This window comes from Leuresthes tenuis, unplaced genomic scaffold, assembly GCF_036924035.1.
Source record: "Leuresthes tenuis unplaced genomic scaffold, fLeuTen1.0.hap1 SCAF_21, whole genome shotgun sequence".
Lineage (NCBI taxonomy): Eukaryota > Metazoa > Chordata > Actinopteri > Atheriniformes > Atherinopsidae > Leuresthes > Leuresthes tenuis.
Window position 1 is genome coordinate 8,066,145 of NW_027325375.1, and position 13,467 is coordinate 8,079,611.

Here is a 13,467-nt window from a genome sequence, read left to right on the forward strand (position 1 = left end):
TAAGACTAAAACAAAACAACAGATTCAAAAGAGCAAAGTTTACATCAAATGTCGCATTTTTAACCAAGCGCTGACATCTAAACGTTGTGTCAGCTCAAAGGGCCGATGTATGATATGAGTATCGCTGTTTTCAAGTAGTACAACATCAAGAGACATTCATGAACATGACAAAGTTGTCTTTCAACTTACCAGCCAGACAGAATACTTTTTTAAAGCAGTCAACCACCCATGAACTGACAGTATTAACTACATGGAGACATAAAAGCTTGCAAAATAGCCTTTTTCTGACCATATATCATTTAAAATCTTTACTTTTATTTTTTTAAAGAGTGGCAGTCGGCATACTCTGGCCATGTTTCAGATCATTGTCCAATGTGTGGTCCTTTGATTACTGAAACAGTCAATAAGGCTCCCTGGTTTAGATCATCAACTATATCAAAAATAATTGTCCCGTCAAATTAGGTTATTTAGGGTGGAAACTACTGCAGCTTACTGTGAAGACATGTCTATCAAGCAAATATTCAGTCAAATATCTCCAGTCACACGTTTGTTTACAAAATGGCAACAAAGAAAATTAAATCAAAATTAAGATAATTTGAGATTCAAAGAGACCGAATATGAAACCTTTGAAGGTTGATATTTTCTGATGCCTGTATCTCCAGACGAGTTCAAGCTTCTGAAGTCATTCACACTGGAGTTAGCAAAAATCAAGTGTTAATGGTTGATAGTGGCCAAAGCACAAGTATTAATGGTATTAATAAATATCATATATGTATATATATATATATACACATATAAAAAGAAACAGATATTAAGTGTGCGAGTGTGTGTATACATCGTTATCTCCAGCAACAAACGTTATAGACTCATATCTGGGTACAATCTGCTCTTGGTTTACTAAGAAGGATTGCCAAGGGTTATCTGTCTCACTCTGATATGCACAGATAAGGGCCTTGGGCTTGCTGTTTAAACACCTGGGGCCTGGGGTATTAGAGCGCCCTCCGTCCCCCTTTGCCACAAAAGGAGAGGAAATGGAAGAGTGAGCGCTGGCTGCTGCTGCTGAAGGGAATGTGTGTGGAAAGTAATGAACACGAGTGGGTGCGCGTGCAGAGGTTAATGTGGGGGTGATTATTCCCCCACTCTATACCCCCCACCCCGAACCCCAATACCACCTTCAACAATGAAAAGTAAATAAATAAATAACACGAGCAAAAAACAGAGGAGAGAGGTGGGAATTCATCGATGTGTTTGATTCGTTTGTTCCCCCAACCGTTCAAAAAGAGAAATCACCACTACAACAAAAAACAGCTGCTTTATGAAAAGATTGAAGCTTTGATTCTTAATCAGTCATGTTTAAAGGCTATATACTGGAAAAGCGCCTTCTTTTTCACTTATAGGATGTACATTACAGCCAGGGTCAGTCATTTGCATGAGAATGGACGATTAAGTGAAAGAGATAAACCCAAGGCTAGTTCCTGTGAATTGGATGCTGTGTTTGGAATACCAAGCAGAGGAGGGTTTTTTTCCCCCCTTCTTTTACCCTGCCTCTGCAGATTTAGCCCCCTGCATCAAGCATTTATTAACTCAATAATCACCCATGTCCTTCCCTTGTTGATCATTTTCTTACTGTGAGAAATATGAATATTACAGTTTTTTAAATTGAGGTTTTTTAGATGGCAGAAATGTTCTCCTCTGTTATTCCTCGTCTGAGCAGCTCCCCCATCAGATTACATCTCTGCTTCCTCAAACTGAGAGCAGGCTGTCTGCAGTTTACTGCAGGTGAGACAGTGACTGCTGATTAGTACTTTACACAAGCCCACTTCAGACAAAAGCCAACAAACTAACTAACATCCCTTTATGAAATATATCTAAAGTAAATCAGTGGAGAGATGATGTGGCGGCATGTTGGAGCTGAGAAGGATAGACAAAACGCCGAGGTCAGACGGGCGCTGTTAAGATTCAGAAAAGAAAACCCACTATGTCAATCCACATACAGCTTCATTCATGTCTTTGGAGGGTATTAAACAAGATATCACTATGATTTGAATGGTCTACAACATGTTCTCACATATATCAGTGCAAGGCGTCTCTCCTGCTACTGTGAAGATATTGGCACCACAGGCAGTTGTTCACATTAACTGATTAACAGAGTTAACAGATCAGAAAAAAATAATGAAAAAAAGCCTGGCATGAAAAACAGTTGATTCAAACAGCCCTACTTTAGGGTAGTATGGCATGTGCTTTTGCGTGTTAATACCTCTCATGAGCAACTCCTAACTAAACACTTGTGGAGCTGATACTCAGTAAATTCCGTGTAAATGTGGTGTTCATCATGATATAATCCAGGTAACAGAGGAATGAAAGAGAGCTGAGACTAAATTTATACAGGAAGTGGGTACTTTCTGGTGCATTCATTTCAACATTGAAGCACACACACAGACACCTCTCACCACTGACCTGTGCCACATCTGGAAACAATTATACTCATGTTTGACTTGACCTGCCTGCACCAAGTCATCTCTGGCAACTTTTCTTTATGTGTTTGTTGCAGGGGCAGTGATGACCGTGACCCAGTGGCTGTTGGCAAATGACGTGTAATTAGTTAGCGCGGACAGGACTCCGCTTGTCTGAAATAAAACATCTCATATGCACATCAAAAGAATCAGCATCTTGACAGGCTCTGCACGGTAAAAAGCGTGGACTTGATTTGCCATCAAATGACCTCGAGAGGAATTTGTGAAGACACGAGGAGCGTCTGAATTATCAAGCATCTGAGGCAAGCAAAGCAGAGCTTTCAAGTGCGAATGGCGAAGCAGACTGTGGATGATGCAATGTTTGATTTCTCAGGACAGGACATGCAATATTAAACAGTGTCGTGTCGATGTATAAACCAGTCTAAATTAACCCATTAGTATGCTATGGGGTGTAGATCAATGCATGAAACGGTCTGGAAATCTCCTTTGATAAAAGATTTCCCAGCTTGAGCAAATTGATGAAATTCCTCTTGAAACACAAGCAACCATTTCACATGCCAGACTTTTGTCCATTACTGTCTCTTACACACAGCCTGAAGTGCATTTTTTAAGCCGTTTTCAGTCAGAACTGATCGTAAGCAGCTTAGAATCCACCTGTATAGTTGATTTTCTCCTTTTTTTTTCTTTCACTAATCACAGACATTTTTCAGTCTATGCAGAAATTCCCTTTTTATTACATGAATAATGGGAACTTGTCATGAAGGCCACACAAAACTTTCAGAGGCGACTTCCAACACAAGAAAGTAACCAGCTTCACCACTGTTATTAAAGGTTGTAGAAACACTCCATAGAAATGCAGTGAGAGGCTGCTAACAAGGACACCTCTCCCATGAGTAAAAGCTATTCTGTAATATTCAGTATTTCCTAAAGACAACCACAAGACATATTTAGAAACGAAGGAGCTCGGACTGAATTGGTTCAGCTCTGAGCCATCTATACCGAGTTACTTGCTCAAGAATGATGGGAAGGGGAGCAAATCCTCAACTGAACTTTAACCGCTGTGCAATCCTATTGATTTAAGCAAACATTGCAGGGTGAGAACGTGGCCTTGTGGCAAAATCCACAAAGAAGTGATTCAAGAACATTGTACAAGATATACACACTATGTGTCAATCCAACAGTGACAGAGGCATATGTACAGAATCATGAGTAGATGGAGAGTTTTGAAAAAAATCTCTCAAGTTTCAGTATTTTTGGTGAAAGACCGTAAGGTTTATTTATATGAACTGTCTGAAAGAGTGCTGCACTGGTATAGTGCCACTCCCCTGTCCTAGAATTAGCTCCTTGTCTGAGGGTCTAGGTTTAGCACTCATTTCCTGAGCTCACCGTCCACTCCAATTATCAAGCTAATAAGGGCCCCCCTTGTGCAGTTATGGGAAAGGGGAGGGGAGCCGAGTCTTGGATGAGGGGGTTCCACATTGGTAAGTATTTGTGATAGCTGCCGCCCACGTCTTGGAAGGTGTGACTAATGGTCTCGGACATTGTTAAGACAGCAAAGCTTCGGCAGTCACCTGGGCAGAGTTGGCAGTTACTGAGGGAGTGAATCTCTGGACCTGTGCTGTCAGCCACACATAAGTACGCCTTGAGTGATTCTAAAAGGACGGAACTTGTCTAAATGCAGTATAAGAGCTATGTGGAGTGTTTTGATAGCTGTCAAAACCATTTTCTTTCATGAAGCCATTTTCTCTTGTACCTATGGACATCAAATAACTAATATCACTAAATTAGTGAGGTGCCTGTAAATTAAAGTACGTAAATCTTTCACATAATGCAGCACATAACAAAAATAACAAATCACCAATTAATAATTTGGTTAAATGAAATATTGATAAATAATAATAATAATAACAGCTGCACTGAAAGGCTCAAAAACAAAACGATTACCAAGCAGCTACTCAAGAGAAAACTCGACTTACCTGTGCTGCTCCACAGCGTCATTATCTGGCAGCTCTGCACCGCAGACATTGCAACGTTCATGCTGGTTTCTGCCGTCTGGTTTCATGCCCACCGCCAGCTCCCCAAGCTTGTTGAAGAATTCTCTCTGGATGAAGCTCTGTGGCAGGAGTCCCCCATAGGCACTGAAGTCCATCGACATCGCCAGGGCTGGGGACATAGGGAGAGCTGAGGCCATAGATACTGGCATGGACATCATGGCATCTGATTTATGATTGACTGGTAGTGAGTACAGAGAGGCCAGATGTTTCTCTGTCATTCCAGCCATTGCTTCCAGGCCCATCTGACTGACTTCAGCTTGCTGGTCGCTCATGCCTTCATCGCGGACGTAATGCAGTTCTCGAGCACTAGTGATCACGCTGCTTCTGGTCGGTGTTCCGGGACCGTCTCGATTCCTGTCCTCCCCACTTCGCTCTCCATTGCTGGAGGCACTGGACTCCATATTCTGAGGGCTTTCATGACCATTGCCTCCCATGTCCACCTGCATCATTTCAGTCTTGATATCATTCATAAGGTGGTGGGAGTTGCCATGGACGAGTTGTTCACCACCAAAGCCCTGCTGCAACAGAGACTGACCGATGCTCATCAGACTGTCTACAGCAGCTTTAGTGGGACTCAGGTTTGAGACACTGAAGGAAGTGGAGACAGAGGGACTCTGGTCGACCATGCCAGCTATGCTGGATACTTGCTGGATACCTGACAGACTGGCACTCTCCATGGAATGCTTTTTGGAGTTTTTTGCTCCATTTTGGCCTTTGCGCTCCTCATCCTCCTCTGTGCTCCCATCATTGGCATTGACCTCCAAATCATTCTCATCAGAGGACTGGATGGTCTCAAGGATCTTGAGGCATTGTTCTTCCAAGTACTCAATCTCCAAGATCTCTGCTGCATACAGAAGGTCATCTAAGTCCTCCACCTTGGCCTGGAGCATGGCAGTGTAAGCATACTCCAAAATCTGTTGAAAAGTCTTTGGTGAAAGAAAGTCCAGGGTATAATGCTGGCTGCTGCGATGGAAGAGGATCTCAAACATTTTGCTGGTGCAGGCAAGCACAGTCCGGTGAGCATGAAACTCCTGGCTGTCTACCATGATGACAACATCGCACAGAGTCCCAGCCAGACGCATCTGGTTGGCCTTCTGCAACAGGGCAGTGGGATGGTTGGGGTTCTGGAGCTGGATCATACCCATTTTAGTTAAATCCATTATGTCGATGCAATCCACGAGGCCGACTCATGAGTCTTGCCTTTCCCTTTCAGCAGAGTTTTTAGCCGTCTTTGTAAACAAGATGAAACCTGGATGGAAATACAGGGGGAGAAAACAAAAATCTTATGATGAGAAAAAAATATTTACGCATTCAAAGCCAACAAGTGTAAAGCTCTTATTCAAATAAATGCAAAAAATGTTTACAAATTCAATCTAGTATGTCAAATTGTTATCATTCACAAAGGTAGAGAAGACCCTTCTGACTTATTTTGAAATTAATTTAATTTGGTGATAAATTTGCTTGATGAACACAAAAATGTATTCAGCAAATGGAAAAGTGAAGCCAATGGAATGTCAAATTGCAAACATCCTGCAGCGACAGTAAACAATCTGTGCAGCGATATTGTTCTTAAAACAAGCGGAGAGCACTGTCTGTTTTCTGAGCAGAGACGGTTTGTTAGCTGTCCAACAGGCTCATGCTACATACTAATCAGCCCAACATATGTTATGTTAAAAAGATGTCTTCATTTGCTTATCTGATGGGGTTTTACACCAGTCAAACAAGAGTGAATTGTGGGCTTTGCTGCTGCTTGGCTCACAAAGACCGTCAGCAGCCTCTCTGAAATTAAATAGCATCTTACTCAGTATTCTCATCACAGATCGGAGCAGGGAGCAGCGGCCAGAAATGTGTGGAAAAGAAAGCAGGATGAGGCAAAAGCACACAACACTACTGCACTGAACGCCCCGCTCTGCTTTCAGCTACTAATGTTGAAAATCTCAAATGAATGAGTGTCTCTGTGACTGCTGGTAATTTCATTATTCAAGTTAACAGGGCAACATGTTGCTCCAGCTCATTTCTAAAGCATGTTTGACCCACACTAAATAATGAGGACAGGCTTAGATTAAATTAACAGTCTCGCCACTGCATGCAAAAAAAGGCCATCTCTGCAAGCGTCATCTGAAAACATGCTGCTTCTTTTTTTATTCCAACTAAAGAAACAGAGTTGGAACTAATACATATTAGAGATAAGTGAAGGAAAGAATGAATGACTTGTAGCTAAGAAACCTTCACTGAACCACATTCTGAGTGAGCTCATTGAGGACTCCTTTTTTTCTACTCGATCAGCTTTAAGATAAATTACTAGATTTATCTACTCATTTAGCTTTGTTCATAAATTCTCATTTCTTAAAAACTTTTTCTTCAAGAATATTTAATTTGATTTCCTAAGCATTTTAAATAAAGTCACAAAAGAAGTTAGACACTTCCTTTCCCCTTCCACATGCAATAAATACAGCCCCCACCCCCCCAAAAAGGATCCCGAATAGACGACTTTTTAAATAATATCCAGAACTATAAGAGCTCAGCTCGGACACATACACTCATGCTCACTCAGAAATCTGAATATCCAGGAGATAAATTATGCTGGACACCTATTGTTTGAACTGAGAATCACAGAAAACAATTCTGCCGCCGGCTTTTAGGGGACTGTCTTTTCGAACATTGACAAAATCGATACAGAGGGAAGGTAATGGTGAAACCACAGGTTTTCCTTTAACTGAGATCAGCCTCTCAGTAAGCAGAGATTAAGCCTTCAACCCAACATTATCTTTATTACATGTTTGCCAATAGCTCCGATTTATGGCCCCGTAAATGATCAATGCTTGTTGCGCTCTGTGAAGCTGTGGCTTCACTGGGGCGCGATGTAAAGTTGCTATTTTGGGGACTTTGACTGGTCTCTATTAATAAGGAGCGAGGCTGCGTGCGTCTAGACGGCGTTAATAGTGGCCACCCGCACCAGACAAATTCTACTCATTTATGCAAAACAACTTGCACTACATTAAATACATCGAGCCGTGAGAAATGCTCTCCCTGTGAGACTACACAGATCACTGACAATAACCATAATTAGCAGACTTCACAGAAAGGCAGCTCAATCAATCTGATCACGAGTTGTCTGCCACTGCGCGCCAGCCACAACAGGAATAAACGCCGTTCAATAATCTACATCGTGAGCCACACTGACAGACAGCAAACGTGGAGAGGGCAAAATGGTTTAGCGTCTCCACGAGACGACCTGAGACAGACTGAGCTGAAAAAGTACACACGAGACAGACAGCAGCTAGGATCTCTCGGCAATCCAAACCACTTCATCTCCAATCAAAGCACAGGTGGAGTTTGTTTAAGGCAACGCTGCCTTGTTACAGTTTAGGACAAGCAGCAACGGTCTTCGATAAAGCTGCCATGAGGTGAAAGAGAAAATGAGTGAAAGGGGAAGAGAGAGATCAGACAGATTCGATAACAAATCAATTTGCCAATACATCTGTTAACAGTTCCCCACCTCACCGTGCACAAGCCGATTATTGGTAACCAAACAAACATCTAGTTGACTGTCAATCAATCGTAGTCTGGCAGTACAGTGATTGGGATTTAGGCTTGTTTCGTGTATAAAGACCAGTGTCTCCGGTTCTCATCATGATGTCATCACGGCTAAATAAGCCACACTGGTGCGTCCGTAGACACAAGGACGGGCAAGAGTGTCGCTGCCTAAAAATTGCATAATTTCCACCGAAACGAGCAAACGCGATTTCTCCATTCAAGTGACAGGCAGCTCGGCGTCATGAGCTGTCTGGCTCCTGGTGAAACAGCCAGACCTCACGTCCTCGGACTGCGATCTCCAGAATACTAACCAGACACAGAAGGAGGGGGGGTTACGTCAACCTTAACATCTCTACAATGGGCTACCGCGCGTTAATGTAAACTTCAACACCTTGCAGCTCAATCAGCGAAACACTTGTTTTCATCCAGAACTCCGGTGCGCAGGTCCAACTTGCATGTCAAAGTCGCGTTTTGCTGGTAACTTCAGCGAGAGGTTGAGCGGGGACAAGCAAAACGGTCATCAGCGCTGTAAACGCATGAAAACATCCATATGTTGAATGAAAGTACACAGAGAAAACAGTGGAAGACGCATGCAGAGTAGCGGGTCTTGCACTTGTCGCTGGGAAACTGCAGCTGCATTTTGCCCGGGTTGGTACTCACCTAAGTTGCACGTTTTGACTCCGTATAGTGTACGGGGAGTGGGGCTACAGCATAGTAAGGCAGTTCGCAGTACCCGCTCTCTCAACACGCACTAACTCCTTTCTTCTCTCGCCTTAGCAAATCAACGCGGCGCTGACGTCAACGCAGCCAGTCAGCTAGACTAGCAGCAGCAGGCAGGCGGGCAGCCGGCGCGGCGCTCCAGCCCATACAAACACTGACAAAGTGAGACACCTAGGGGGCTGTCTCATGTCAAACGGCTACGTTACAGTACGGCAGTGAGAGGTGAGCGACACTGCCCTCTCTCCAGCTGTTTTGAACACACATACAGTAGCATACAGTAACTCTCAACCTCCTGCCAGGGGCTGACTTAATGGTTTGGCGGCCCTGTGGGAAAAACCATGTTGGAGTGGGACTCCTGAAGTCCGCCCCACCTCAACATGTTCTCCCATTCACACTACATTCTGTAAGTTTCAGTAAAGAACAGGACAGGCGGGCATGTGGGTTAAACTGGACGAAGCAGCCCCAACCCTCATCAGAAGACTTGTACTAAAAGGCCTAAAAAAAGTTTATGGAATATTTTGAACTTTCAAAAACAGGTGAAAATCAAATGAAATAATTAATAATGCAGTAGCTGAGCAGTATTGGAGCTGATATTTGCTGACTAATGTAGAATTTCTCAATGGGTAAATAAAACATTTCCAACAGGAAAGCAGCCACAAATGCGCTCTTTGCATTAGTTGTTTTATGACATCAGTACTGCCAACACATTTTAATCCTGGTAATTTCTCCCTTTCTAAACTACTTTCAAACACTCACAGTGCTTCATTGTATCCAATTAACTTTTCAATAAAATGCTAAGGTAAAAATGTCTTTCTTTATCTTTCTTACATCAGAATTGAATTATCAACTTATGTACATGATGTTAAACTAGAAGAAAGTGTGGAGTCATCACCCCCGGTTATAGTCAAACAACAACAAACAACACATCACTATTAAACAATTGCCATGTGGCAGATCGACTGAGTTTCACAGCAAAATACGATGTCATTTTTAGTATTTGTTTAAATAATTCCTTTTTCAGAACAAAGTAATGTATTTATGTTATGTTATGTGGGAGTTGTCTTTCTTGACTGCACCTCAGTTTTTAATTGCTTCATCTAACCATAGCTTTGTATTATCAAAACATAACCACATTGTTTTAATGTCTAACCAATTCATTTTAAAGTCCTTAATCAAACCAAACAGAAACTGAGTATACAGCAGCTGGTATCAACAGTGACGTTTTGAGCCAAAGTATGTGTCTCGGTTGATAGTCAGTCTTTCTTCACAAGCTAACCCCCCCAGCCTCCAAGTATGAACTTTGCTAATCACATTTTTCATGATAGCTTCATGAACTTTGTGAGACCTTACTCACTCAGACTGATGTCTCCCCACTAGAACCCTGAATGGATGCAAGACTCATGCAACAGCTTACATGATCCCACATAGCAACGATGGAGACAAGATTTAACCCAAGTGCCCCACTGCATGTTAACATGTTTTTTTTATTTATTCATTCAGGGTTTAAAGAAAACTCATGAAATCTTTATCTAAAAATGTTTTTCAAAGGATCAAATTTTTCGTGAGTTTGTCTTTGAGGAAAATGGCTTTTCCTGTCTTGTTGACTACTCCAAGCTCTTTACAATTCATTACCCGTTCAGAAGCATGACACTTTTCTTTTCTCTTTTCACTTTTTCTTGAGTACTTTTCTCTGTCATGCACACACTTTCACACAGATGAGGACATCGAGGTCAATGTGGGGATCAGGACACCTCTGCATGTGGACTGGAGAAGCTGGGAATTGAACTGCCGTCATTTTTAATGGTGGATGAACGCTTTCTCTCTCTTGTTAGCCACAGCTGCTCTATGAGATGTTTGTTTATTTAAAAATACTCACAATGATTTTGGATGAAAAAACTGCATCTGAGATTACTTTAAGGTTATTTAGATTTTTTTGGTTTAAAAAAATGATTCCCTAAGCGACTAATGAATAGAATTACTCAGATGAATTTGCAGTACATTTTAAGCCCTTGACTACTTTAATCCTCCACTTTTTTTCCCTGTTGACAAGTGGTCAAGGCCGCAATGGATGGTACACCTCATATTTGCCTGGCTCGATAAAACTCTTTTATGAGTGTTTTTATACTAAAAGTACATGTTGGAGCTTCACTGGATATAGACTCGATCAATGTTTTTGCCTTAATGCTAACTTGAGGCAACATTTTAGTCTTTCCTTTATTTAACTCTGTTTTAATTATATCGTTTTGCTACATCTAAATGCTCCTCATAAGCTCTTACTCTCCTAAATTCACAAACACAAATTGTCCAAAATCTACAAAGAAGGAGAGAGCATTATGTGTATGTAATTAAATTTCTTTGTTATTAATTGGTCTAGGCATCTGTGTTCCCCAGATTTAATTAGATCACATAGGCTTCTAAGTTTTTATCTAACAACAAAAAACAAAAGTTTTCAAAAAAACCCTGAGCACTATATCTCAGCTTCATGGCATCTGAGTTTGTACAGACTGTCACGGTTCACAGCCGATGTATCCACATGACTTGGGCTGTCACTTTTTCTCAGATAGCATTCTCATGCAGACATTACAGTCTGCACTTAAGATAAGATGAAATAACAAATTACTTTGGTCTTTAGTTTAAGTACATGATTAAGCACATGATTAGTTAGAGCAAATATTAAGGTCGAACAGAGTATACTTACCACTACAGAGCCAACACATTAAAATAAATCCTCTTGATGGCTGCTGAATTATGAAAATAGAGCTTTGCAAAGTGGAGAAAGCAGATTCATTGACAAAGCAACTGCAAAAAGGCCAAGAAGGTGGGAGGGCCTCATCATCCAGGTTGATGAGTTTAGTCACCTTCACGCCTCCGGCTCACATCAACACTCCACTGACTGAAGCTGATAAAAATGAAGCAATGGACAAGTCAGGTCAAAGCAGACTTTCTGAGGGAGACTGGGGTCATTCGGAGTCTGCAACAGATCACTCAGTGAGTTCTATCAGTCAATGGCTGACAGCACCTTTTAATGGTTTTGATGAGAAGAAAACTTTAAACCCACAAAATAGCACAAGGTGTCATAATCAGGGCATGAATTGGGTTTACAATCCTTTTAAGTCTTCTTGAGATGATAGATTTTATTACAAGACAACTTTTTAACAGTCAGTAACAACCAGCAACAGAAAAACCTTCAGGAATAGAACAAAGTTTCTTGTATAAAACCTCTGAGGCAGCTGCAATATTTGCTTTTTATTGGCCATCTGTCATTCAAGGCACCATTTGATTTGATTTCTGGACTGGGGTCATTGTGAGTTTTGTTCTCCCATGCAGAAAATGACTCAATACTTGTGTCAATTACAATTATAGACTGACTGTTCGACTGTAAAGGCATCAAAATACTTATCACGGTGTGGAACATTATTCCCCTTTGGAACATGTCACTGCGAGGCTATTAGTCTCGTGAATTGTTCTAATTAATCGTAATTTGAAATAAAACAAAACTGACAGAAAATAATTTTGGTGTTAGACTGAAAAATTAAGAAAACTCATTTCAATTTGGGCGTAATATAATTAACTCAGATAAAGTAAAGTCTTAATTTTAGTCTCATTTCAGTTTCATAACAAAAAAGTACAATTTCCTTACTAAGATAGGGGCAATTCAATATCCTGTCTTCCCATTGTTTACACTTTTAAAACATAAAAGGACTCTTGAACCCAGTTGTAAGTTGTCATACAGTTTATGGCTGTTTAAAATGGATAACATAGGTTTGAAGGCAGCTCTCAAGGAAATCTTATTTCTTTTAAAATACAGCAGTGCTTTGGGAATTTTTAAATTAATCCAGGCTCGGATCAGAGAGTGCTTCATTACCTCTGAGCTGCATGCTGTGCAGGCTTACCCAGGGATAAAGAAAAAGGCACTCCCTTAATCTGGCAATAATCCACCGTTTTACTGAGGGAAAGGAAGATGAGGGCTAAATTATAAAAACTAGATCATCACAGCTCTTTAGAATTATACCATGAGTTAGACGAAGATGGCCTGCCATCATGAAGTTTTGGTCTGAACTGGGACATTTAAGAGTGAGTGAATTAGAGATTTATGCTGTGTTTCATTTGTTTTTCAGCTTTGATAGTAATTTGTTTTTATGTAGACAGAAGACGACCAGATTTTAAAGCCCATGTTCTCCAGAAATCAAGTTTTAACCATGTTAAGATGTCCATAAGTTTTTTTTAAAGTTTGTTTTTATGTGTTTCAAGATGTATCTTGAGCAAAATCTGCAATCAGTGCTGTTGCCAGGGAGTTCCACCTTAAATCTCCAGAGCACTGCCAACAGTCTCAGAAAGGGAAGGTCAGACAGCCCACATGACAGACTTGCCACCTAAAATAGTTGAGGAACCAATCCTGACTACTATATTGCATATGCTGTGAGGAACCAATGACACGAGAAGCTATCATAAGTAACATGTAGAAGTTACTAGTTGGACTAGTTGTTGGTCCCAAGGCCAAGCGAGCAGAAATTCAGTTCAGGTTGAGCGAGCCATCGCTTCCTCAGCTTGTAAAGTAGGTGCAAGCCCATGGCTAACTTTTCCTTATAGCTTGCACTAACTAATCATTTCATGTTGAAGGTATATGTGGGCAGGGCCAGATGAGCATATTCACATAGATCCAAAAAGTGGAGTCTTAGTAA

General features: G+C 41.2%; 1 protein-coding gene across 2 annotated transcripts in view; it reads right to left on the reverse strand.

Annotated features, from left to right (window-relative positions):
• zbtb16a (zinc finger and BTB domain containing 16a) overlaps positions 1-8,848 on the reverse strand; it is a 141,927-nt gene extending 133,079 nt beyond the window's left edge. Inside the window, exons 1-2 of one of the 2 annotated variants that reach the window (XM_072374503.1) lie at positions 8,726-8,848; positions 4,451-5,777 (exon numbers count right to left, since the gene is read on the reverse strand). In XM_072374503.1, coding sequence (XP_072230604.1) covers positions 4,451-5,688 — 1,238 coding nt within the window. In that variant the 5' untranslated portion in view covers positions 5,689-5,777; positions 8,726-8,848. Of the gene's footprint in view, positions 1-4,450; positions 5,778-8,032; positions 8,299-8,725 lie in introns of those variants that run through there. The other variant, XM_072374504.1, reaches the window with a different exon arrangement.
• Positions 8,849-13,467: the final 4,619 nt, after the last annotated feature.